General features: G+C 43.4%; 1 protein-coding gene across 1 annotated transcript in view; it reads right to left on the bottom strand.

Annotated features, from left to right (window-relative positions):
• The window catches only part of reln (reelin), an 82,615-nt gene that overhangs the window by 5,237 nt on the left and 50,209 nt on the right, over positions 1–27,169 (bottom strand). Inside the window, 58 exon segments of the mRNA XM_026365754.1 lie at positions 14–233; positions 493–650; positions 739–900; positions 1,099–1,172; positions 1,273–1,448; positions 1,575–1,817; positions 1,919–2,025; positions 2,131–2,306; positions 2,394–2,571; positions 2,687–2,901; positions 3,016–3,208; positions 3,329–3,528; positions 3,530–3,548; positions 3,652–3,845; positions 4,130–4,307; positions 4,540–4,680; positions 4,917–5,085; positions 5,208–5,457; positions 5,617–5,875; positions 5,994–6,144; positions 6,395–6,618; positions 6,766–6,992; positions 7,119–7,224; positions 7,464–7,632; positions 7,758–7,940; positions 8,041–8,125; positions 8,241–8,418; positions 8,495–8,635; positions 8,730–9,003; positions 9,866–10,060; positions 10,188–10,346; positions 10,766–10,842; positions 10,940–11,147; positions 11,232–11,389; positions 11,506–11,741; positions 11,834–12,040; positions 12,229–12,400; positions 12,504–12,709; positions 13,242–13,428; positions 13,616–13,753; positions 15,153–15,265; positions 15,993–16,185; positions 16,867–17,103; positions 18,012–18,173; positions 19,044–19,277; positions 19,495–19,561; positions 19,788–19,897; positions 20,018–20,146; positions 20,548–20,756; positions 20,847–20,962; positions 21,070–21,221; positions 23,517–23,662; positions 23,889–24,129; positions 24,595–24,703; positions 25,853–25,904; positions 26,672–26,768; positions 26,914–26,992; positions 27,115–27,147. Of these exon segments, the coding sequence (XP_026221539.1) occupies positions 14–233; positions 493–650; positions 739–900; positions 1,099–1,172; positions 1,273–1,448; positions 1,575–1,817; positions 1,919–2,025; positions 2,131–2,306; positions 2,394–2,571; positions 2,687–2,901; positions 3,016–3,208; positions 3,329–3,528; positions 3,530–3,548; positions 3,652–3,845; positions 4,130–4,307; positions 4,540–4,680; positions 4,917–5,085; positions 5,208–5,457; positions 5,617–5,875; positions 5,994–6,144; positions 6,395–6,618; positions 6,766–6,992; positions 7,119–7,224; positions 7,464–7,632; positions 7,758–7,940; positions 8,041–8,125; positions 8,241–8,418; positions 8,495–8,635; positions 8,730–9,003; positions 9,866–10,060; positions 10,188–10,346; positions 10,766–10,842; positions 10,940–11,147; positions 11,232–11,389; positions 11,506–11,741; positions 11,834–12,040; positions 12,229–12,400; positions 12,504–12,709; positions 13,242–13,428; positions 13,616–13,753; positions 15,153–15,265; positions 15,993–16,185; positions 16,867–17,103; positions 18,012–18,173; positions 19,044–19,277; positions 19,495–19,561; positions 19,788–19,897; positions 20,018–20,146; positions 20,548–20,756; positions 20,847–20,962; positions 21,070–21,221; positions 23,517–23,662; positions 23,889–24,129; positions 24,595–24,703; positions 25,853–25,904; positions 26,672–26,768; positions 26,914–26,992; positions 27,115–27,147 (9,472 nt within the window).

Genomic DNA, 27,169 nt, shown 5'->3' with positions numbered 1-27,169 from the left:
GTAGTACCTGTACCTGGCTCTAGTGAGGTCCAGGGGTTTGGTAACGGCCTGCCTCATCTTACAGCCATTAAAGTAGAGTGAATCGCCGTGGGCGTGTGGTGACAGCTGCCCACAGCCACTGCCTACTCCACCACCCTGGATGAGCTGCCAGCTCTCTTGAGACACACTGCCTGACTCAAAGTTGTCCTTGATGGAGCTGGGCAGGTCACTGCTGGAGAGGGAGCAGTCGTCAGCTGTTCAAGTGAGAGAACACAGAGGGGAGATGATGAAACTAAGGGAATAAATTCTGCATTGGTGTCTTTTGCACACACATGTATGGAAAATAACAGCATTAGCAATGAAAGGTCACTTGTGAGAGACAAAAGTATTTACTTTTTCCTTTTTCACGTACATCATTTTAGTTCGCAAAATAACTCAATTTTAACAGTATAAAAGATGAGGAAGCATGTGCACAATTAGGAGTTGGAAGATAATATGCTGTTTGTGGCCCACCATGGTGTCCTTCATCACAGATGCAGACCACTCCACTCGTACAATAGCCGTGGCCACTGCAGAGCCCCGGGCAAGCTTCTCCAATGTAAACATGGTCCACTCCCCAGCTGTGCCGCTCTCCTGTGCCCTCTTTTTGAATCCAGCGGAACTGAGTAGCCCTGGAAATATACAACAAAATATTTATATTTTTTAAAATACGACTTTATTCACCAGTGTCTCCATGTGTTCATCTGTAAAATGTCCTACCCTGAGGAGACATGGTCTGGTAGCTGGACAGTGACCCTTGTCCATGTTGAGCTGTTGACTGGACTGTAGATTGTGGATTCATGAAACTGGAAGGGAGAGCAGCCTACATTGTTGACTGAGGAGGGGAGGCACTCTGACTGTACCAGCTGCCATGAATCAGACCTGAGGGGGACACGATGAGCTAAAAACCGTCCATATAAAATTCATTCTACTGTATCAATAAAACCAGTAGCAGTCCTAAATTGATAATCATCTCTAAATAGTGGATGCAGAGTAAAGTTTCATGGCACCACCTGATCTAGGTGAATGTGATTTATGGGTTTACCACCATGCATGCACATCTCTTGTTGTTGTTCTAACCTTGCATCCTTCCTGTACTGCAGCAGGACAGAATGCTGGTCTTCACAGGTGTCTGCCTCACACCCGACAACAATCTGCAACAAAGGGGGTTGTTAAGAACCAACTTCACACTTTGCAAAACAAATCACTGTTGTTAATTAAGCTACAGTACATGGCTCACTGCCAGCATTGTACCTTGAATTGTAGAATGTATCCCGGCTGCACAATCAGTTCTCGAGTGGCCAGGATGTTATGTGTATTGTCTTGGTTCTTGTTTGGCCAGTACAGGTGAAATGAGGGGTTTCCACAGAAGCCAGCTGTGCGCACAGCATTCGGGTAGAAGCTCCAGCTTTCCTCATGAGAAACGCCCTCTGGTGAAAGGCAAACAAACAAACCACAAGAGGAAGGACAGTCCAAGTGATTTCCAGACTTTTAATTGAGCTGTTATGGTAGGTGAAATGTCTCTGGTTTCTAAATCAGAAAACATACAAACTCACCATCATCAAAGGTGTCAAGCAGAGTCGATGGATTTATGTCTGACCCCCCGACCAAGATGTTGTCTATGGCCCATTGGGCTCTTTCCAGGCTGGGAGTGGCCAGGCCAGAGGAAATAGTAAATGGCTGCCACCAGCGCAGGCGAGTGGCATTGGTCAGAGCTTTTTCTGGGAGAACAATATAGTCTCTCCTCACTGACACATACTTCATATAATCCATTTCGTGCAGCAGTGTCCATGACACTCCTGAGGAAACAATATCAACAGAATCAGCAAAAGAACTGAAAAAATAAAGTCAAAAAAGGGAAAAACCACAATGTGATATTTTAAGCACGTTGTTAGTCCACCTCCATCAGTAGAGTAATCCAGTAGCACTCCCTCTTTACGACAAGTTGGTCGGTGGCACATGGTCATGTTGTCTTCACTTCCGATCCTGGCCCAGTACTCCACAAACCTATGCAAAAACATGCTGCTCTTAAAGCACCCTCAAGTAGCGTAATGTTTAAAAATACATATAGGCACAAAATGTTTGAACACCCGGCAGAATTTGAGTACTGACTTGGCTCCTCGAAGATCCAGATCAGCAGTGACGGCCTGTCTGGCATCAGCTCCTCCAAAGTATAATGCTGTCCCCTCTACCAACACACCGCAGTCTGTACAAGGCCTACCACCCTCCAACACCTGCCACTGAGGGCCTGCAGCCCCTTCCCAATCAAAACGCTCCTTTAGTGATGCCTGCAGTAAAAAGATCATGTCAAACAGTTATAGATATTCTTTTCTAATCTGTTTTTAAATCAAGGACATATGTGAAAACAGCTCTACCCTTAGAGCAGCGCTGGCATAGCAGTTTGGTCCTGTAAATCCTGGATCACAGAGACAGCGCTGATCCAAACAGTCTCCATGTCCTCCACAGTGGCTGTCACATGCTGGCCCAATGTAAAAGTTCTCCACACCCCACTGAATGTCTGAGTGCTGCTGGTAAAACCTGAATCGCACAGAGCTAAGCAACAGACAGGATAGGTTAGACAAATATCACCCATAACATTTTCATGATTTAAGTGACAATGGCTTGAGTCATTATAGGATGACAAAATTCTGATCTAAGGGTCACTTACGAGTCAGCGAGGCTGTCAGGCAGGGGATAGACTGCCCTCTTCCAACCTTCAGCAGGGAAGAAGACTGATGGCTGCGACACCTGACCTCCACAGCGAGGGTCAGCAGGCAAACACTGCGGCACCAGGTACTTCCACGTCACGCCGAAGTCCACGGAGTACTGGATATGAACTTGTCGATCTGCATGGCGTTCTGGCACACTACAGCCTACAGCAATCTTATTTTTGATGATATATGACATATTTTATAAGAGAGTGACTTTTCAAATTTAAAAAAACTGATAGTAAAGAATGTCATGTATATGGATTGTGTATAATACTTATTTAGTTACCTTAAACTGCATAACCCAGCCTTTGCTAGGGATAATATCGTGAGTGACAGCATACACCTCTCTCCCATCAGCATTTCCACACACCATCACCCCATCAGGAGAGCTGCAGAAACGCTGCACTGAGCAGTCCTCTGAGAACAACCAGTGATTGCTCACTGAGAACAAACATTGAAAGAGAGACATTGAAGTAGATCTGCAAAGATTAGAAACTTAAAAAACCCCTAAACTGGACATTTCTGACATGAATCTATTGTAGAGCCCTAGTTGAATTGTGTTTTACCGATGGGTGTTTCCTCCTGCTCGCTCAGTGAACCTATTCTCCCCTGAAGTCCCATCAGCAGGAGATCTCTCATGGTTGGGTAGTGCCACGCCTCCAAATGTGTCAGAGATCTGTGCTCGTGGATCTGAGCCTGCAATAAGGACATTATCCAATGCCCAGTCACTGTGGTCTGCTCCTTCATGCTGTGGCTGCCACCAGCGTACCCGCACTCCTTCCTGACGAGCAGGGGGGGGGCAGCAGCACATTCACAAATCTAAACGCAGACAAAAACGAACAAGGTCAGTTGTCCTGCTACATTCTTCTCTCTGATATGTGCAGGAAGTCCAACAAACAAACAAACAAAAGAAAAGCCTCACCCAGGCTTAGTGTACAGATCATAAAAGATCTCTGTCAGTAGGTGCCAGTTGATCCCTCCATTCAAACTGTACTCCAGAAGCACACCCTGGTTACGATTGCTCGGTGGGATCATACAGCCGTACATGAAGTAGAACTGGATGAACTCAGCATTAGTCAGGTTTAGGTCCACTGTCACCAGCTGCCGGCTACAACCCTGTGCACAGACGTGAAAATTTTGTATAGGTTCTGTCGGTATATAATGGACTGATGCCTGTGTACCATATTTGATTCTCTTTCATTCTACTTCCCTTTGTTTCATCCTTTCAAAAGTAAATCCAGAAGTCTTCATTTAATGCTCTTTTATGGAATTTTTATTTTTTTTATGAAAATGACCTGATAAATGAAACTAACTTTTAAGTGTATTTAACGTTATTATTAAGTGTATTTTGATATATTGGGTAAAAGTTTGAACCTGAAATAATAATGTTTGATCCTTACCCCACTGAAGTGCAGAGCAGCCCCTGAGGCCACAGCTCCGCACACAGTGCTGAGTTTCCCACCAGTGAGTACGTGCCAGTGGCTGAGCGAGGGAGCTCGACTGAAGCTGTCCTTCAGCTGGGAGGGCAGAGGAACCACAGGCTCATCACAGTACTCACCACCCCACTCTGGGTCACACCTGGGGAGGACAATGGATCAGGATCAAATCCATTGGCAATACATTTATAGTTACTTAGTTTATTGAGCTGAATATCATAATAAAAAGATAAATTGTATTACATCATCATGAAAATGGCCCAAACAATATAATTCCCAGTATTTAACTTTTATGTCTTACTGCTCTGTACTAGCAGCTGACTTTGAAACGGCTATTTTAAGACACTTTGGCGAATGCAGCTGCCATTACTTACACACAGGAGCTTTGTTGACAGCGGCCGTGTCCAGAGCACATATCAGGGCAGCCATCTCCAATGTAGAGGTTATCCAGAGCCCAGGTCTGCTGTTTGTCAAAGGGAGCCTGCTGGAACCAACGGAACCGTGTTGCAGGAGACCTTAAGACATAAATTTAAGTCACAGATAAACAGAAGTTAAAATAAATTATAAACCGAGAAACTAAAGTGTAAACCCCACATTTGACTTAAAGATTTGTGATGCAGCCTAACTGTGTTTGTGCATGAGTTGTTATATAAAGGCCACTTTCTTTTTTTTTTTAAACTAGAGCACTGCACAATCTAGATATGTTTTAAACTACACAGGTTTGTACACAGGCACACAGGGCAGTGCTGACCTGGCATATGATGGGACAGGCAGAGTGACACGGCCCCACTTATTGTATGTGTCAGAAACCAGCAGCCTCTGCAGAGTGTAGGAAGAGCAGTCAGGGCTTGTAGGCAGACAGTCTCTGACCACAGGCTGCCAGGTCAGACCCAGATCCAGAGAATACTCCAACTCCACAGCTGCAGAGAAAGAAGTGAAATAGATCCGTAGTGTATTGAACATCCTTTTATTCATCCTATTTTGTTGTATCACTTTTACATGTAACAACAATTATGTTTTATTCAGATTTGTTCTTGCTTACAGTAGCAGGAGTTGGTGACAGAGCAGGAGGCAGAAAAGTCAAACTGGATAAAGGCATCTTGACCCAAACTGATGTCAGTTGTAACAGCATAGCGAGTGTTGGACTTCTCTATGAATGCAAAAGCAGGTCCATCAGAGCCACAAACAGGCATTCGAGTTCCTCCAGGGTGAAGGAGCCATGAGCGACCATCAATTGAGGAAAAATCATCTTCCAGAGGTCCCCAGCCACTAGCGCTGCCACCTACCACCACCTAGGTAATATTTAAGATAAACGTTTGCATTGATAATAGAAAAAAAAGGCAAAAATGAGATTGGAAATTAAATGGATTTGGATGGATGAAGCCCTGCTTTAAATTCCTGAAAAGACTGATGGATGGATGGGTTCCTGGATTTATTCTCACTTACTGTACCTGGTCAATGACCCATGGGCTGTAAAAATGTCCATTCTCAGAGGGTTGCCACCAGCGGAGTCGTGTTGAAGGCGTGCGGGCACGCAATGGGATCTCCAGGGCCACAAGTCGAGCCTGATTGCTGCTGTTGCTGAAGAGAAATTCCTGGAGCAGTCCCCATGAAAGACCTCCGTCCACAGAGTACTGCAGCAAAACTGGTTGGGAGCGTGGGTCTGGAGCAGCCTTACCACAGCCAAGACGTAGAAAGAACTGAACAAACCTGACGAGTACAGTCATTGACATATTACTGAAAACTGCAAATTCAGCAACAAAAAGAAAACCGATTTTGGACAATTGGTTAGAGCTTTTCTGAGTTTGTGTTTTCTGAGTAGCTATACCTGGCATTTGAGAGATCCATGTCATTGGTGACCAACATGCGCAGGCCATCCTCACTGAAGAACAGGTGGTTCCCACTCGACATGATACCACACTTCCTTGATGGTTTACCACCACTCAGTTGTCTGAAATGTTCAGTATCTACCGCTCCCCCTACCAAACCAAATATGTACACAAACATAGATAAAAACCAACAAAACAGTATCTATACAGTCATGAAGGCATCATATACTGTATTAACAAAACAGGAACGCTCAAGTCATAATAGATCTTATTGTAGTATAAAAGGTGCCAGCAAAATATTATTCACTCACATTGCCTTCACTGACTGATTATTACAGAATAACAGCGATAACATGGTGCACAATTTCAATATTGTGGCAGTAGAAGTTCAGTTGTATACCTTCAAAGTCTTCCTTGAGGAAGTCAGGGTTGGGGGTGTCAGGCACAGAACAATCAGGCCCTGAGTAGCCAGGGTCACACACACAGTGGCTGCCGCCGACACAAGTCCCATGGCCATTACACATGTCCTGACACTGTGGGCCAATGTAGATGTTGTCTAGAGCCCATGTTGGAGGAGCAGAACCAGTTGAGAAGAAACCCTGATACCAGCGGAACCTCACTGATCTAAAAGAGGTGAAAATACAAACATCAGAGGATTAGTGACACAGAAATAAGCAGATGCTATTGTGTAAGCATATAAAAAGTTTGTTCAAAGCTTTCCCTCTTGTATTTGTTTACTTATCTTCTGTACATGATGTATCTAGTACTTACCCACAGAGACGAAGTTTGCCGAAGTGAATAACTTCCCTCCTCCAGCCCTGAGTTGTACCAGGGAAATAGATGCTTGCAGGGTGGAGCTCCGTGGAGCACAGTGACGAGGGTTGGGGCCCACCAGCACACAGAGGTACAAGAAGGTGCCATGTGGCACCAAAGTCTCTCGAGAACTCAAGACGCACCGGGTGGGCAGAGGAGCTCTCAGCTGTGCAGCCCACATTAATCTGGAGACACATACAGCATATATACACAACATCATCAAAAATGATGAGTAATGATTTATGTCTTGAATGAGTAAGTAATAGGACTGTTGCTTTGGAAAATGAGTCACCAAAGCCCTGTTTGTGTACCTCAAATTGGATGATAGTGTTCTCATTTACGTCAATGTCCCTGGTGGTAATGGAGTGCTCTCCAAGCTCGCTGGAGACAAACACCATGGCTGACTCATCCTCCTCCCTGCACCATTTACATAAGCACAAAAATAAAGAGCAGTCAATGGTAAAAACATCGTTTTGCAAATGTTATCATCATTAGGCTCTTCGATGTAGTCAAAGCAGAGTATTAAAAAGAAGAAGCATTACCACTTAGTTTTTAGTAAATTGTCAGTTTCAAGTTAGTTCAGTGAATGTTTTAGGTTTTTCTTTAACGGAAGGGTACCAACACTTTTTTCCACATCTTTAATTCTTTTTTCTTACAGGCCAGTCTTCTGGTAAGGGCAGTAGAGGCCAGTGTTCCCCCCAGGAAAGAACAGCCAGTTGGAGTCATTGGGGCCTTCCTCAAAGCTGTCTATCACCACTGGTGGGTTGTGTAAGGAGCTGCCATCAATGATGAGATCATCTATCACCCACACCTCCTCCTTCTTACCTGAAGGAGATGTATTTTGTTGAGATATATTCACACTGACTGTAGAAATCTGGTGTATGTGAGGAAAGAAAAATGTCAGCAGAAAGAGTTTTACTGTCCCTGGACACAATGCATCATCGACTTACCGCTGTTGTAAGGCTGCCAGAGTCTGAACCGTGTGGCATTGGTCTGAGCACTGGTTGGCAGCGGCAGGTGGAGAAACAGAGTGTCGGTAGATGCTGGAAAGTAAAACTCATCCAGTAGCAGCCAGCTGATTCCTCCATTTACTGAATATTGCAGCAGCACTGAGTGGGAACGCTCTGGGACACCTAAAAAAGGCAAACAGGATGAACTATTGCACTTCACTAAAAAATACATTTAATTAATGTTACAAAAGTTACACAGTTAAACCAAAAGGTTCTGTGGTACCTTTAGTGATGAATTTGAAGGAGAACTGGATGTAGAGAGTATTTGTACAGTCCAGATCACGTGACACAATCATTCTCAGACCATCCTGTAAACAAACATCAATCAGACTGTTGGTCAGTGATCTAAAGATTTCCAGCTGTGTATGTAATTTATCTTATAATTTCTCTGGAAACTCTCTGGTTAGTTTCGAGGATGCCTACCCCTTTGAAAATAAGGGCAGTTCCAGATTTAAGAGGTTCTCCGCTCAGTGTTCCCCTCTCCGCTCCATATACTTCAGGCCAGGTCTCCTGCTGCAGGTTCTCATTAAAATCCTCTCTTAGTATAGATGGTAAGGGTGCCAAAGGCACACAGTGTGTCCCCCCATAACCCTTGTCACACCTGAGGGTCACATTTTGACATTGTAAGTGTAAAAATTACTAAAAATTAATTGTGTAGCCAAGCCAGTGATTCTTACATGCAGCGTCCATTGTCACAAAGACCATGTCCAGAGCACATCCACGGGCAGCCAGGGGCAAGTAAGACGTTATCTAGAGCCCATCCTTCTGCCCCTGGGGTGAAGTGGGTTTGGATCCAACGGAACCGAGTTCTGGGGGAACTGAGGGCAGCAAGATATGGAAAAAGAGTTTATGTGCTTTCAGAATATAAACTAATACTGTCTAATTTAGGGTATAAAGTTTAAAAACACCTACTTAGCAGCACTGGGCAGGTAGACGGTGATCCTCCTCCAGTGTTTGTACTGGGTGGATGTATAAATAGAACTCTGAGTATAGCCGGCACAGCCGATGGCTGGGGGCACACACTCTGGGGTAATGAGAGACCAGTGACGACCACAATCTGTAGAGTACTCCAGCCGCACACCATGGGAGAAGGAAGTGGACTTACTACATCCCATACTCAGCTCAAATTGCAGGAATGATGAGCCTGACACCTCAAAGTCCCAGCTCTCTGCATACCTCGGCTTCTCTGCAGACACAGTGTCAAGTCAGCTTTATATTTGTACATTTACTATCCACAATGATTTAACAGCCCCTGTTAGAAATCCCACTAGGTCATTAAGTAAAAATGTGTCTTTCAAAAATAGAAAAGTTCCTTTAAAACTTGAATGGAGCCAAAACTAAATCAGAAATATGTCACTTTATATATCACAAAATGAAAAGTGTACACCAAAACTCAAAGTCCAAATCCGAATGGAAAAAAAAATACAAAACCATAATGCAGGGTTAAATGTGAAATGTGTGTCCGTTTCAGCATATGTGGGAACAGCCATCGAGTCTGATAATCAGTGTTCACAGGCACACAGGAACGTTATGTTTATAGATGTGTTGTCAAATTGCTCCTGCTGTGTACACTTAATGAATGGACCCAGTTGTAATGTAATATTTGTGCAAAGTAAATCTGCTCACAGCTTGATGTGGGCATAAATAACGGGCAGGATGCTCAATCAGGTTTGCTCTCATTAATAATGCAGGACCCACGGCGCCACAGTAAATGGGTGATTCAATTTCAGCCTGTTGGGTGTGTAATACTGTGAAACACGTTATTTGTTTGTGGGTCTGTGTGTGTGTGGTTTGATACTGTAGATGTTTCTACACACGTATGTGTATATTGTTTTATATCGTGCATTTTGCAAGCAGAGACGCTTCAGTGGAGCAGCTGGGTGTTAAGTGACTTATTCAGTTTAGTTAGTTAGTTGAGAGAGAGGTGAGTTACTCCTTTACTTTCTGTGCCCACAAAATGTATAAACTGTCTGCTCTGTAGTCAAGCCCTTAACTGCAAATGTATGTGTGTAGGCCCTTGGAAACAGTTGTGGGCTTGTATTACTTACTATCAATGGCTTCGGAGTTGAAGGTAAGTGCTGTGTCCAGAGACAAACAATCTACAGTCACCTCCCCACCCTGGATGCGGTACCAGTTGTGCCTCAGAGGGGTTGTTCCATCAAATTTGTCATGGAAACCTGTTCTGGAGCTATCGTTCATACCAATCAGGACGTCATCCAGAGCCCACTGAGCAGAGTGTTTCCCTACAAGAATCAAGAGTAAAAACGAAAAAAAGAACATTTGAGCTATTATCTAAAAAAGATACTATATACACAGCAGTAGTTTCATCATTTCATCTGTCGTTCATCTGCAACGTGATTATGCACTTACCCTGCTGTGGCTGCCACCACCGAAATACTGTGTATGGGGTTTTGGCCGCAGGTGGCAGCTCAATGGTCACAACTTGGGGCTCCAGAAAGGAACTGAAGTCCAGCTCCCTCAGGAACTGCCACTGGACACCATTGTTGGTGGAGAACTGAACAATGACACCTACAATCATATTTAGGAGATAATATTAGACAAATACAAAGGACTCAAATTATTAGAGACAAGCTGTTTAGGAGGCTGGCAGTGTTTTATCTGACGCTGCAGAAACGATCCGACTGAGCCCTCAGCACTGCTGCAGGCTAGAGATCCACTATCTGCTGACTGATTAACAGAACAGGACGGACGCCAGTAGACTTTAATTCTCTAGCAAGAAATACACTGACAAAGACGCTCAGATCGGTAGTTACACAGGCTTGGCTAGATCACAAGGCTGATCAAAGACACAGCAAGAAGGAACAGATGGAAACAAGCCAGTGGTGAACTTATCAGATCAGACACTGAGCTGCTTTCTACAGACTGCAGTGTTGAGAAATCGCCACATGAATGCAGCAGTGGGTCTTACTGCACTATATGACTATTACCTTCATTGCGGGAGCGAGGCCTGGTGCAAGTGGGCCCCAAACTCTTGCTGCCAATGCGGATGTAGAATTGAACCAACCTGTATTTAAGCAGTGATAAGAACATTTCTGTATAAAATACACATTTGCACTCCAGTGTTTATTGATGACAGATTGATGGATGTGAATTCCACACACCTTGTGTTAGTTGTGTCTAGGGGCACGGTGCGGGCTTCCCTCCTCCCAGGGCTACTGAAATAAAGGGCTTTGCCCTCACCAATGACGCCACAGCCCCCACCAATTTGTCCCCCACTTAGACTTTGCCAGAGTGGACTCAGTTTTCCCTCAAAGCCTTCTGTCAGCTCTGTGGGACTGGCAACAGATGGGACACAACTATCCTGCTCCACTATGAGAAAAATAAAGACTCATAAGGTTAAACACATTGATACATGAAAAATACACCTTGTTTTTATATGTCCTATTTCAGTACCTGTGTAACCCATATCACAGAAGCAGACTCCAGAGATGCAATCTCCATGTCCACCACAGTGGTTTGGACATGGCTCAGAGATGTAGACCCCATCCAAAGCAAATGGTGGAGCATCCCTATACATGCTGCTCTCCTGGAACCAACGGAACCTGGTTTTACTGGGAAAATGACACAGACAGTATTAAACAATGACAGAGATACAGCTGGAAACTGTGAGTTTCAGTTGATGTTTAATAAAAATGTCTTCAGATTGCATATCTGTTACTACAGCTACCTGGCTGCAACATTGCGTGGTATCACCACCGTGACCCTTGTCCACTGCTCATAGTCTCCAGTGTTGTAGACAGTTGGCTCCCTAAGCTCCCGGCCACTGCCCTCACACACCCCGACCCCTGGGGTTCCTGGGTAACAACCGTCTCTGACCAAGCTCCAGGTACGACCGGCATCATGAGAGTACTGCAGCAGCACTGGGGCAGACGTGCTGAACTCTGATTCACAGCCTATGTTCAACTGTGAGGAGACACAGTGGCCAGAAAAATTTCAAACAATTTGATTAATTAGTATTTCTGTTTCTTTTGATTGTACACTTTCCACATAGGCACCTTAAACTGAAGGGTGTAGCCGGGACGCAGGGCCAGGTCTCTAGTGACAGCCACTCTATCTCCGTCAGAACGTCCAAACACCATGGCAGAGGTTGTTGGAGCACAGAAGCTGTTGTTGCTGTCCCTCTCCATGCCTTCATTGCCCAGCATCAGCCATACACTCATCTGGTTCAGAGGGTAATCAAATGCTGGCTTCTCATAAAAGTTCTGGTGAGATAGAGGAGAGGAGAATTTATGACACTGCCTTATGTAAAAAGGTACCAGTGTCCACAGCAGAACACACGAGAAATATGGAGACACTGCTGCAGAGAGGCAAGACTTTATAGCTGTTCTATCTCAGTTTATCTACAACAAAAGATCACAAGCTGAAGTCTAAGGAAGAAACTCTTCCCGACCTGTGGCAGAGTAGGGCTGGCCATGGGCATTATGTGTTTCTCCCTCTCTGACAAAATGATGACATCATCAATCGCCCACTGGTCATAGCCCTCCCCAGAGTGAAGGGGCTGCCACCAACGAAACCTTGTGGAAGGTGTCTTAGAGGCCAAGGGGAGCTCATAGTGGACAAAGCTGAGAACGGTAGAAGAGAAAGGTCAGTGATGGTCCTATTACAGCGTATACATTCATGACAAATGTGAGGTACCAACGTTCCTGCTTTAATCAGCTTTCTCACCGAGGCTTGGTGAAGTCAGTGAAGTACATCTCAGCGATGAGACCCCAGCTGATTCCTCCATCATTGCTGTACTGCAACAGCACTCCTTCCTCCCTGCTGTCTGCCTGGTTACACTCCGCCCAGTCTCCCCCCACCCGCAGGTAGAACTGCACAAACTCTGCCCATTCGGTGTCCAGATCCCAACTTACCAGCTGCCTCAGCCCAGCCTGGCAACAACACACAGAACAATTGTTAGTCCAACAAGTCGGAGACGTTTTCATTTCCTGGTAACAGCTGCAACAAGTAGTGTTCCAGCAAGTGATGAGGCTGCTACAACGTGTCAGAGGTGTGCATTTGGATGCAAATTGCAGAGCTTCCATCACATAGGAATCAATTATTCTAAAGTGCTGTGGTATGATTAAATAAAATCTTATGGCTTTCTGGGTAGAGACAATTCAGAGGTCAAATATCAGCAGTTTTTGGCAGTAAGAACTAGAAAGTAATCAGGGAATACTGGCATCTGCCAAGTTTACACAATCCTCTGAATTGGTTATTTTAATAATAACAAAACATTTTTTTCATCTGAATCTGGATTTGCGCCAAAAAACACATGGACAATCATAGCACTGATGCCTGATTTCTTTCTTGCATGCTAACGGGCAATGTTAATAAACTAAACCTAGGAATGCACTTGGTTATATATTTTAACCTTTCTGGATAACTTATAAAAACAAAAGGAATAATTTCTAGTTGTTCTACCTTGCTAAAGTACAGAGATGATCCAGATGAGACTACCCCACAGCCCATATCAGGGGTGACCACCTCTCCACCGATGACTTCCTGCCATGTAGCCAACAGTGCATCCTGGGATTCAAAGTCAGACAGCACGCTGGAGGAGAGGGGGGAGGAGGGCTGGCAGTCTGTTCCTGAGAATCCATCATCACACCTACGAGGGATGAGAGTAGCTGAGCCTCTTATTCTGTCTGGGTTCTTCTATGATTTAATATGGATCTCAGAAGCATTCGTCAAAAAATATTTATTGTACTGACCTTCAGATTGAGAAATATTGAAAAAGTAATAAAAAACAACCTCAGCAAGTTTAATCTGCAAGTGACCGTGAGTGAAATGCTGACCTGCAGTGTCCATGGTCACACCAGCCGTGTCCGTGGCACATGTTGGGACACTGCTGGCCGATGTAGATGTCATCCAAGGCCCACTCATCCTGTTCTCCATAATAGTTCTGGATCCAACGAAACCTTGTGGCACTGGACCTGAACACAGACGGTACACAAACACAAAAAATGTTTAACTAGATTCTCACTATTGAAGATGAAAATAATGTATAGTAAACCTAAAGTTTGAGGAAGAAGAACTGCAATCATGTAATTGCAATGACACAAAAGTAATATAATATTAGACATGCATTACATTATCTTTAAAATATATAATCTAAAAATACTGACAGTGATTTCTAGAATATGAACCACATCATGTTGCTGTATATTTACTAATCTACCTTGGTTATAGGGGTAGATTTGTGGATTTAATGTTCAGGCAGGTAAAGATTAACCTTATCTTATCTTATCTTATGTGTGTGTGTGTATTTTCGTTCAGTGTGAGTGTGTGTGTAGGTTCTGCAGTTTTGTGAAACGAATGCCAGAGAGAAGGTAATAATATCACCACATCACCTGTGTTATATGGCAGGCTGTAGATGTGAATGTGTGTGCAGTGCGTGTCTTTCAGTGCTTGCTGTTTGCTGCACGTACAGTAATGACGAATAGCAGTATAAGTGTAGACAGTGGGATATACGGTAGGTTATATAGGTTTAGGTTTCTACCACCACTGCTTCTGTGACTCATATCAACACAGCCCACCTACTGATCATACAGAGCTGGCCAGGACTGTGTTATTATCATTTACTGCCATGACCCCCTGACCTCTCATAGTACACCACAGGAGATTAGGCCACCTTTTTTATTAAGAGCAGGGAAGTAGAATGAAATAGAGGTGGGGTGGAGGTTATAGTGCTCAGTGTGGAAGGTTTATATGATTGTTTGACCTGACGTGTGAGCTACGGCACATGTGTTCCTCATAAACTGAGTAGTGCTGAGTAGTAGTAATGGTTATATTTAAATACAAGTATCATGCCAACATCCTGTAATAGCTAAAGCACACTGGACTCAAAGCCTGTGGCTGCATCACCATACTGTTGGCACAATATTTCAGTGTTTAGCACCTTTACGTCACTGAAAGTACGTTTTTGATTTGAACCTGCAGGCCAGCTGTGTAGAGTTTTCTTGTTCTCTCCATTCCTGCATGGGTTTCTTCTGGGTACTGCAGGTTAGAATGTGTCTAAACTGACCACAAGCATCAAGACGAATGGTTGTGTCAGTGCTGAGATAACACAGCGTGCACAAAGGCTACTTTTACAGCATGTGCTACTTTCTCCCACAGGTGTTTTAAGATAATGTGCAGATGTCCACATCTTAGTAGAGATGTGAATAAGGACTGTGTGCCTGTGTGTGGACATGCAGCCATTAGCAGTAATGTGTGGATGCTTTGTAGTGCCCTATCTTTCAACTTTGTCCTATACATTTTACTGTTTTCCCCATTCACTGTGCTTATTATCTGCAAAAAATGCCTATTGAAGTACAGATGTATGTTACTTACCATGTCTTCTGAGGCAGAGACAGAGTGATGCGTCTCCAGTCTTTGAACTCTGATGGATGGTAGACACTAGGAGCTGTGAATTCAGAGCAACTTGGCATGCCCGGCAGACAAGCCTAGATAAAGAAAATATTAGAATACAAAGTTAATTGTGTGCCTGATTGGTCATTTATAAAGCAGCATACAGTATTATATTGAATATTATAGACATACTCTCAAAAATGTCATAGGTAACACAGTATACAGTATGCATGTCAATGGGAATAGTAGGATTACAGTATCGCTGACCCTGAACACTGGAAGACAAACAAGGATTAACAGTACAGGACATTCAGTGGGTTACAAGCTGCACTTACCAGATGACTGAATTTTCATGTAAATAGGAGAATTAGAGAAAATTCACTGATGGAGGTCTCATTACTCCCTATTCAGTTACAAAGGAAATACAAATCTTGGCAGATACTTTGTGTGTCATGAATATTTATGAGCCAGTTGTGATCACAGAAAGTCTTTGCTAAATCATGTGAAGATAATCTGCTTGCTGATTCAAGTATTGCAATGTATTTGTTAATAGTAGGATGATAAAAAGTAATTGGTACAATTCCTCATCTGAAACAAAGTGTCACATTTAAAGACTCTCATTATTTATACATTATTACGGAGACTGTAATGGGGTAAATCAATATTCATGATCACAAATAAATTATATTTTCCTAGTTTTGCTCCAGGATGACTTCTACAAGTTTTCTTTTGTCATGAACAAGGCTGTGAGCAAGCCCGTGAATACAAAAGTAACAGTCGCTTAACATTGGGGGAGAGAGGTGGATGTTTCATTCTCCTTACCTCTTTAACCAGGTGCCAGGTGAGGCCATGGTTGGTGGAGAACTCCAGGCGGACCTGTGTGTCAATGTGAGGGGAGGGCTCGCGGCCGCAGCCCATGACCAATGAGAATTGCAGACTATAAGAAGCTCCGATCTGCATCGACTGAGTTTCCACATAACGAATACTGGATCCAGGGCTGGGCTCGCCAGAGAAACTGCAACATAAGATGATAAATGCTGTGGAACATGATCTTAAAGAGTAGGTTAACAAGACAGGTGTCACTTGCTGCAGGGCTGGAATTGATTTTTGTGCTGGTTATCCAAAGGTTAATTTGGAAGACCAAAGCCTTAAACTGTCCTCAGAGAAACCTTTTAATAAATGTCTGTATAAAAGAAGATTGTGGATTTTTCTCCCATCACATACACAGAACTCATTTTTAGGAGAGAACATGCAAGTGACAGCTTGTGTTGACAGGATGAATGATCACAGGAAGTAAAACCTCTTTGTGCTTTTATATGCACCTGACCATAGTTTAAAGACAGATCCTTTCAAGCCAAAAATGTAGAATATTCAGTTTAACCACCTGTCACATTATTGGTTAAAAAGAACAATGTGAAAACTGGTGCACTTTCAGATCATTTATCTTTATATCCCTTGGTGGAATCTGGCATGAGTCACTGCCACAGTGTGTTTTTGGACAATACTATTGGAAAAACATTGAAATTACACATGGTAGCTTTAAATAAACAAATACTGCACAAAATTAATTTACAAAGCAACTTAAAATGTCAGTGTTATATAAAGTAAACAGGAATTCAAACTATTCCAATATGATAACATTTGGTTGAGCAAGAAACAAGTGTTTCCACTTGTATCAGAGATTTAGGTCTCCTACCTGAGGGTCCAGTCATGCTGACAGTAGGGCTGGACATGACCAAGATAGAAACCAAGACTCTGGGTGACATCTAGAACATTGCTGAAGTCCAGACTTATGGTATTAAACAGCACAGAGGTCATGCTGATTTCATCCAGGGCCCAAACATCGTGACCGCGGCCTGAGTGATATGGCTGCCACCAGCGGAACTGCACGCCAAACCTCCGAGCACCAGCCGGGAGTTCAACTGACACAATCCTGGTTTGGGGAAAGAAACTGTTTAGCTTCATTGAAACTTATAAAAAGTTTGCTTTTCCTGAGCTGTGTATGCACCATGATCACAACCCACAAATGTAAAACTTGTAAGCCATATCTGTGGACAGCATCAGTAATGCCAAACGTTTTAGCTGGAGTTAATTACTCAGAATGACTGAACTGTGACTCATGCTCTGACTTGGATATAAAGCTCACATAATCACAGTCTGCTGGTTGTGGATAACGGACAAACATTTGGACAATCCAAAATAGATTTGACACAGTACAGATGGCCATTCTTATCATACGTTTCGTTCCTATAGTCTTTTGTGGACACATTTGTTCTTTTAACAAAGAAAAGTCTGATTGATTCCTGTATTATGGTGTTACTCTCTGGCTTTTAATTCAGCATGAAGACTCTGTGTTTGTTCCTTTGTTTTATTATTTTGTTTTTATTGTCATCTTATTTATTATTCATTGTTTTAAGTATTGTCTTAATTGCTTGTTTTTCTTTTGACTAACTGTGTACAGCACTTTGGTCAGCCAAAGCTGTTTTTAAAGGGCTTTATAAGTAAAGTTGAGTTGAGTTGAGTTAAGTTGTTATTGTAAAAACACAGTAAGAACCTGCACTTGTACCTAAACCAGATATTTAGTTAGAACCTACCCTCTATGACTGACCCTTGTTGACCTTTTCAGTATCTAGGAGATCAGAGACTTGGCTCTTAAAGCTGGAGGCCAGCCCATTTTGTCTTCATTACACACATAGGTGACACTAACTGACTCAACAGTTTACACCTCCACACCATTAGCAGTGTGAATGTGCGTGATAATGGAGTCATAATGTCTCCATGGAATCACAGGAATACAAGCCTGTACATCACAAGCACACACACACTAAGCACAACAGGTACCTTGGCTCATGGAAGCCTTGATAAGCATAGTGCTGCAGCAGCGTCCAGGTGATGCCGTTGTCTGAGGAATAATGAAGCAGCACGCCCTCTCCTGGCTGGTCTGGAGCAGGACACGAACTCAGAGTGCTACGACTGCCCAGTCGAAGAGTGAACTGTAAGTACCTGCAGAGAACCAAAGAAGTCGCAAAGTCATAAAAAGATGAAAGCATGAATGAGTAGGATCAGTGGCGAGAAGGTGAGCAGCAGCGAAAAGGAAAATGACACAGAAAGAGAGAAAAGGGCAAGTTGATGAATGAGAAGAAGAGTGACCAGGAGTGTGTTCAGGAAGGAGAATTGAGAGAAAGGGGTAAAAGGGCAGATAAACAGCCATGTGGAGCAAAGTGGTGGGAGGGAGGTGCCAAGATGATGGATGAGATGATTACATGAATGAGGACAAAATTAGATGAGGGGAGGTGCAGGAAAAGAAAGAGTAAGACAGAGTGTGAATTGAGTTCACATCCATGTATTCACAGTTTGTAGTCCTTGGGTATCATGAGCGTCTGTCTTTTCACGTGCTCATCTATGTTTTGGCAGGCATATTTGTATCTATACTAATGTAAAGTTTATTATAATGTCCATCATCTGTCTCAGATTGCCTGCCACCTCCTGCTCTCTCTGTCCTTGGCTGAGCAGTGCTTTCATTAGCGCTGCAGTTTCCTCTTTTAGGCAGCTGTTCACTCAATCAGCCAGGAAACCGGCATTAAATACGGCCATCAGGTGGCACACTGAGAGCCGCAACAGGCATAATCAATCTAGCACAGATGTCATATCTAACTTCATCATTCCCTCTCTATCTTTCTCTCTCACACTTTCATCCTCTCCTTTCGTCTCTCGTTCCATCTGCAGTCCTCCTCATGACCACAATTCATCTACTAGCATGGAGATTTACAAAGAAGGAGAGTGGATTGCCGTTTGCCATTCTACCGATGGCAAAATCGACTCTTTTTAGTTTTTAGTTTTACATTTAAAATCCTTTATCGTCACTTCCAGTACCTGGCCTGGGAACTGTCCAGTGGAGCCGTAACCAAGTGTCTCCGACTGTCCCTGTTGAAGACCAGAGCTTTGCCACTGGCCAACACCCCACAGCCAAAGCTGACCTCAGCTCCACGAAGAGATGAGAAGCTGTGGTAGGAGGAGAGGCGAGGGCTGGAGAAGCTCTCTGACAGGAAAGCTGGGAAGGTCTGGGAGGCAAGTTCACAGGCTGGACCGCTGAAACCTGGGTCACATCTGGGAGGTGGAGGGAGACAGACAAACAGACGGAGGAGAGGAGAGGAGAGGAGGAAGCAGACACAGATAATGAAAATCCATTAATAAGTCATAACCATAATACAATTTTATTAATTTTGAATGGTGATTGGTGCCAGTCATTAGGTGGATAATGAGCAGAGTAATTATGGAGAAGAGACGCTGAATTTACTGGGTTTATTAAAAAGAAGATTCTTACTTGCAGCCTGTGCGTGAACAGTGTCCTCTGCCCGAGCAGAAGCGAAGGCAGGCTGGACCAATATACACTTAAAAACAACAACAACAGACAAACAAACAAACAAAAAAACATGGCAATGATTACCTTTTACTTTAAACAAAGCAACTGTTGAGATATACAATAATACAGTTATTGTGACGCTAATAAGTTGGAGTCTATCTGTGGCTAAAGAAATTAATGTTGATGTGTAACCCGCATTACAAACCGTGACAGGAAAACCTTTGAATAATGTGAAAAGTATATATAATTCTAACCATTGTCAATAGCCCACATGTTGCCTGATACAGTCCCGGACTGTTTCCAGCGAAACCGTGTAGTCTCTGTCAGTGCAGCATTGGGTAGAGGGATTGAAATTCTTGTCCACCTACAAAGGTACAACATAGTATGTTACTATAGTACTGTATACACAAGTTGTACAATTAAAGTGAATGATATATACACAAACAGAGCTGCACACACTACAGATGTTCAGATTTATTCTTACCCACTGTAGTTGTCAGAGGAGTAAATGGTGCTGTGAGGTAGATGGGGTCCAGCACAGAGCTCTGGCAGACATTCAGTGTGAAGCAAAGCCCAGGACCGACCTTGGTTTGTAGAAAACTCCAGACTAACACTAATGGAAAGAAACAGAGACAATCGTATCTGAACATCCTCATGGCATGTATTGATTCTAGTGTCTAATCACTGATCTGCTCTAAACTCAAACCAAATAAAATAAGATTTACTTATGTCTTCTGAAACCCCAGAATCACGTCTCTGCCTAGTCTCTTTTTTTTTTTTTACAACCACACTCTGCTGCTTTGTATATTTGCAGTTTCAAATAGTAGGAACTGTTTGACATGTGAAGACTAATTTATGCAAAAATAAAGGAATATAATGGTAAAATAATTGACCTCACATTCTCATTCTTTGTGGTCAAATGAGTGGAGCTTCCCTTGGACACTCTGTTCAAAATAGCAGCATTGTGTGCTTCTAAAAGGACGCAAACTAACCCAGTTTATAAATGTGTCATACCTGTTGGCAGGCTGGTAAGAGCCACAGCCGAGGTTGATGGAGAACTGAGCAACATGTGTAAGAGTGCCAGGTAGCACAGGGAGCAGCTGCATGAAGTCCACAGCCCATACATGACGATTAGCACCCCCATGTGATCGCTGTTCCAGGCAGAACTGGGTGACTGGTGTTTGTAGCTCAGTGGGCAGTGCCACTGATACCACTCCAGGAGTCTGGGAGGGAAACACAGGAGTACATCATACAACAAAAGGAAGGATAGTAAATTGGCTTTTGAGAGACTGCATATTTTTTGTGTGTCTCACCCTGTAAGAAGAGTATGGTAAAGTATCGAGGACCACGCGCTCCCTCCTGCCTTCAGACCGTCCAAACAGAATCACATTGTTCTCATGGGACTCGCCTGGATCACAGTCACCACCGCCTAAATAAAACCAACACATGTTCATGCAATGTGATGTGCATGTGCAACAAACTGCAAAGAGAAAAATAACCATAACCAAAGTAAAATAACCATAACCACTTCCATACCCATGGTAAAGTAGAAGCGGAGGTTTCCATAAGATGTGGTGTCAAGGTAGGGGGTGCACACCCTCCTTCGGCCCTCCTTCTCAAACACCAGAGCTGAGCCCGACTCGATCTCTCCACACTGGGTCCCATATACAGCTCCCTCTATGTCCCAGCTGAATAAAAAACAGAGAGAGACGACGGCGTTCAATAAGGAAAATGAGTTTCTGAGTGTAAAACATTTATGATTAAATACTTATTAAATTATTTAACCCTCTTCCGCTTAGATGGAAAGTCAGTGAAAGAAAAACTACAGAGCAGTTCACAAGAGGTGCGGTGAGTGTGTGTTATTTGTTAAAGCTCCACAAGCTTAGCTGAGAGCTTCATAAGCATTTATCTCTGTTAGCAATGAAAATCAACTACACCTTATTGTTGTCAGTCTGCGTTGGACCTTGATGTCTGCTGTCACCTGTCGCCATCTTTGGTGTTTACTGTACTAGGGCGATTTATGTATTTCAAGCTCTTTCAGTGTTTTCTTGATGTGTGTTTCATTTAGTGTCACATTTCCATTAATGTTATTATGTCTGATGTTATAGTTTTTATGCCTTATGTTATGTTGCATGATATGTTAATATTCTCGTCTACCATTTTATTAATGATTGATTGATATTATTGATTTTAATCTTATATTTCCTTTTTTTAAGGGTCCAACAACAAGTTAAAGAACATTAACACTTATGTTTATGGATTGCCTTTTCTACACAGCATCTCCCTCTGCAGTTTTACTAAAGTCAGGAAACAGTTGCTAAAATTCACACATTGCTGGTAAACAAATACACAAGCCAGGAATACTGCATAAATCACCTGGAAGAGGACACATACAGAACACATACACATGCAGACATATTTCTGCACAGAGGAGTGTGGCTCCTCATTATCGGTGACATAAGTTAACTCAGTGTGTCAGCCCTCTCCTGTGTTCCTCTATCCCTCTCTCATTCTATTCCTCTCCCCTTGCCTTTCCCCCTCTTTTTCGCTATTTTCAGTCATACAATGTGTAGGCTGGCATGTCTCTGTCAAAGCCGCTGTTGGTTTAAATGACAGTTGGTGGAGTGTACAATTAATACAAAATCTCTGCCTGCCTACCTCATATGTGTCAGTGCATGATGCCTGACAGGTGGGTGCAAACATGCAGTGCAGCATGTTGACATGCTCCAGCAGAAACACACTCTGGGTTGAACTCAGGACCATAAATGGAAAAACATACCAGCAGACCTGGTGCACGAGGTCTGTTAATTACTCTCTGGCACTAACACAATCTATCATGGCTCTCCTTTTATCTCTCTACCTGCCTGGACTGCCTATCTTTGTAGCAGTCAGAGGCATGCACCTGCGTAGCCCCCATGCTTGACTCGGATTTGTGCAGCACACTGCATGTTGCATGCTTGACACATGACAAGTGACAGGTGTCAAAGCATGTACATGTGTACACATAGAAATACCAATGCTTTTATATCATAATAAAACCCTCCCTGTCTTTTTTACAGCTAATATCTGAATATATAATGTAACTAAAATCTAATTTATCATCTAAACTGACCCTATATTCATAAAAGATGGTCCTTTCTTGGCTTCCCTGCCCTCTGCTCCCATTCACTTACTCACCCATACCCAGTCGCAGCTACTCTGCTCTACAGTCTGACTTCCCGTTAAGCCCAGATTTGGTTTAATTGTCTCTCTCTCCCTCCTACTTTCCCTCGACTCATCGGCCATGATCAGTTGCACCTGTGCCCTGTTCTTTATAAGCAGCTCTCTATCCATTTCCAGATTGCACCACTTCACGTGAAGCCACTCTCTAGCCTTGTTTCTTGTGATTGGATCCTGTAACTCTAAAATCAGAGCTGGACCTCGAACCTTGCTCTCTCTGTCTAACCCAGATTGGACCTGTAAATTACTCTGTCTCTGACACCCTGACCTGTCGCTTGTTCATTGGAACTCAGCTTTTAGAATTCAGATTGTGGACTTTGCTTTGTTACCTTGTGTTTTTGACCCTGGACTGTTTCTCAACCTCTATGCTGGATGTGATTTTCTTGTTTTGCCCCTGTTTCAGTTTTCTGAAATCTCTCTCCTACAGTCTTATTTTCAGCTCCCCTGCTCTGTACTCACCTGTTTAACTAACCCCTCCAGTTCCTTTTTCCTGGTTTCTCTCATCTCTCTCTGAACCTCTTAAAATAAACCTTCTAACCAGTCGTAGCCTGTCATGTCCTTTCTGAAACTGGTCGAGGTGGAAACCTCACGATTACCGATAGATTCATTGCAGTGAACCATACTCTCAGTAGCAGGTCAGCTGAGTCGGTGCCACGTTTAAAAACTTTTTAAAGCCTTTAACTCTGTCTGTATTTAGTTCAGTGCATGTGTTGTGCTTAATTTTACCTTCACTTCAATGAATCATGAATGTGACTGTTACTTACTTTGATGGCAGACTCTCAAAATCTTCCTCCCAGTAGCTCCTTCCCTCCTCCCGGTGCAGGTCAATGTCTCGGGTAGAGGCAAAGCTGTGGCCAACTCCCTCACCACCATGGAAGTAAAGAGCATTTCCCTCGGACTGACATGCATGCTGCACAACAAGAACATATGCAGCTTGTAAGCATTTTTTCAATATGTGATCTTAAGAAAAAACACTTGTGAACTGAAACACCTTTCATGGTGAAATACTCTCCACCTCCTCTAAGGATGAAAGCACCTTATGATTTTGAGAAAATCTATTTTTGACGCAAAAACTCTCTTTAGATAATATTTCTAAATACATAGAGTTGTTGATAAAGTCCCCTCTTAATCAGTACCTTGACAGTGGCTCCAGGGAAGAAAAGCCAGTTGGCAGTGTTTGGAGGGTCCAAGTTGTCCTCCATGAGGGGTGTTTTGTGAGCAGCATTAACTAGCAGCACGTTGTCCAGCCCCCAGCAGGACTCGTAGCCTTCTGGGCCTTGGGGGGCCTCCTGAGACCAGCGGAAACGAACGCCATCAGCCCTGGAGTGATGTGGCAGGGGAAGCAGGTGGATAATGGTACTACTGTTGATAGGAGCTCTAGAGGATAGAAAAACACACAGAATGAGGGTCTTGAGTGTGTGCGGTGGCTGTGTTTATGTGTTACATCTTTATTTATTAATGATTAATAATCAATCATCATTAATCACAAGGACAGAACAAACAGAAAACCAGGTTCAAGAGGAGTCCAAGTAAGATGATGATAGTGTTTGATCTATGAGCTGGTTCCAGTGTTTATACAAAAATATCACTTGCACTTACTGTAGCTAAAAAATGAAGTTAGAAAAGAGCATCATTACATTATGCCACCGTTTGAAAGCTGACAAAACAGAGAGAGACATGGATAGAGGGATGAAAAACAGAGGGATCATCGAGGCACAAGCAGGAGAGGAATGACAAATTGAGAGGGGGAGGTGTGAATGAGGGAAAAAAGAGAGGGCGGGTGTTTATAACAGATGGAAGGACTGTAGGATGGATGAGGAAGAAGAGGAGCGAGAGAGAGACCTGATCTTCTCCAGTGTGATCCAGTCATCTGAGGTGTTGGCGTTGCCACTTAGGCTGTATGACACAGTGATGCTAGGGTCTGAGTAACTGAACCGGCAGGTGCCTGAGCCTGGAGAAAATAAAACACACACAGAGAGCAGACATACAGTTTACGACACTACTGTAAAGGCATCAGTTAAAAAAATGTATCAGCTAGTTTCCGTTTTCCATCAACTGAATTTTATCAGCAGGGCACTAATCCTTTGAGGAGTTTTGCTTTGAGGAGCAGCCAGGGACAGCATGGTGGCCTCTCCTTACTGACTGTAGCGACACTCTTTTCTTCAACCAAGTGGAAAATTGTGTCTGAATGGTGTTACGGTGGAACTAAGCGATCAGTGAGCAGCTTAGGTGGTATGAAGCGGTTTGGCTGAGGAGAAATGCTGATGTAGCCAAATATACTTTGACACTGTTGGTGCATGTGTGCTCATATTGTGCATTTCTATTTGCAGAGTTTATGTGGAATGTCGTATCGTTAAAATACAGGCATGTGTAGTTTCTGTGGGGAGCAGAAAGGGTCAAAGGTTACTAATGGAGGAAGCAGAATAACCTGTACATTCCCACCTTTCCTCTCTCCACCCGCTCTCCCCTTCCTCCCACACTTTCTGACGCTGTGCAGAATGTACAGTATATCCTGCCGTGCTGCTACATCCCCCCCGAATACAGCAGCGCATTAACCTGCCACCACTTCACTGCACTGCTCTACTGGATGGCTTGATGGACAACTACTGCGACACAAACGTATATTAATGACGCGCAAAGCGTGGACAGACTCGACGAGAAAAAGGAAAAGAGAGAGAACCACAGGAGGGGCTTGAGGGTGAGAGGGGTCATCGCTACAGTATGTTTTCCTGTTTCCTCCCTGTCGCGGCCCCATGACAACTGGAGGTTGCATGTAATGGACATGAAAAATACAACACATCTAAAAACTCTGCGGTGGCCTTCTGGGTGTCTTTCCAGAATACTGTAAATCATTTATAATTGTTATAGTAGGGAGGGAGAGAAGCAAGAGACAGAGACAAAGAAATACACTGTGTAGTAGTTTGGTTACTGATATATAACAGGACAAAACATGACTGTTCCCTGAGAATGACAAAGACTTCCACTATCCAGCCTGGCTAAAACTGTTGCACGCAGGGCTGTGATGTTTGAAGAGGGTAAATGAACGCCAGTTACATAAAATCAGCTTAATGTAGTCACAACGTAAGCAAAGCATACTCACCCAGAGCAAACTGCAGGACTGAGGCTGTGCTGGTGTTCAGAGGTACCGTGGTCTGAGGAAGACACACAAAGAAGATCAGAATATGACCTAAGTTTGTAGTTTTATGTAATAATCTTGGATCTTATAATGAATAAAATCACTTATAGGTTAAAAGATAGTTGTTTTGGCTTTATTTGACACTGTGTATAGTGTATAAAATGTGCGTGTGTGTGAGAGTGATACAGAGCTCTGGAGAAGCACAGATATGCTGTGTGTGCATGAACGTGTGAGTGTACTGATTATTGGTGCTGTTCCGTTTGAGACCGTGTGTGTGTGTAAATGTTTTTGTGTTTCCGGACGTGCATGCTTGTTGCACTTGACAGAAGAGCTGCCAGGCAGTGGCATCAAACAATTGGAACAGTGACAGACCAAGCAAATGCTTATCATTGAAGTAAATAAAATCAGTGGGCACTAAATACTTCTCTGTTGCTGGGTGACTTTCATCTCTTATAGCAAAACAGTAAACAGCTGAAATCAACATTATAAAGACTGAAAGTGGGCATGAATAGCTTTGATAAGCAATTATCAGTGTGTGTGTGTGTGTGTGTGTGTGTGTGTGTGTGTGTATGATGTCTGTGTGCCATGCTGAATATCAGGCATTGTCCTGATTATACCGTACTTTACAGTGACATTATATCACAGGATATTCAGTCCTGCTTTTTTACAGTTACAGTCACTATGCTGTAATTTACTCTAGCTGTGGTTGCGGCTGGTTTGACTGGAAGGTCAATGGGGCATAAAATGTACAGCGGTCATGATGTGGTCAAACATGGCAGTTACCAGCTCTCGCTCTCCATAGGGCTCACAGAAAGTGACCGCTCTGCCATGCATGAGTACACCACACTGCTCTCCCAACTCACAGTTACTGCACTCAGACCTGTGAAAAGGAGACGGGAGGAGAAGACAAGAGACCAGAGGAAAAGAACGGAGAGCTAAGATTATATAAAAGCAAAAGCAAAACGTATCAAGGGAGGTTGTTTGCACCGTAAGATCACAAGAGGCGTTAAAACCTTTCCACCTACCAGATGCTGGGGTCCAGCTCTCCCTGGAGGTTGGAATCAAAGTCATCACGCAGCACGGCATGTTTACCGTGGAGCTCCACTATATACACACATGCACCATATGCTCACAGTTAGAGACAATCTGCATGATACCTGGTCCTTTCAGGGCGTAATTACCTGTATGATCATAATATCAAATAAAAAGAAATAATGCAGACTCACCGAGACTCGGCCTCAGCGGGGACTCAGTTGGAGCTGAAATGGACAAGACAGAGTT

The sequence above is a fragment of the Anabas testudineus genome, chromosome 6 (genome assembly GCF_900324465.2).
Source record: "Anabas testudineus chromosome 6, fAnaTes1.2, whole genome shotgun sequence".
Taxonomy (NCBI): domain Eukaryota; kingdom Metazoa; phylum Chordata; class Actinopteri; order Anabantiformes; family Anabantidae; genus Anabas; species Anabas testudineus.
Note: the sequence above shows the minus strand (reverse complement) of the source record. Positions and strands in the feature narration are given on the sequence as shown.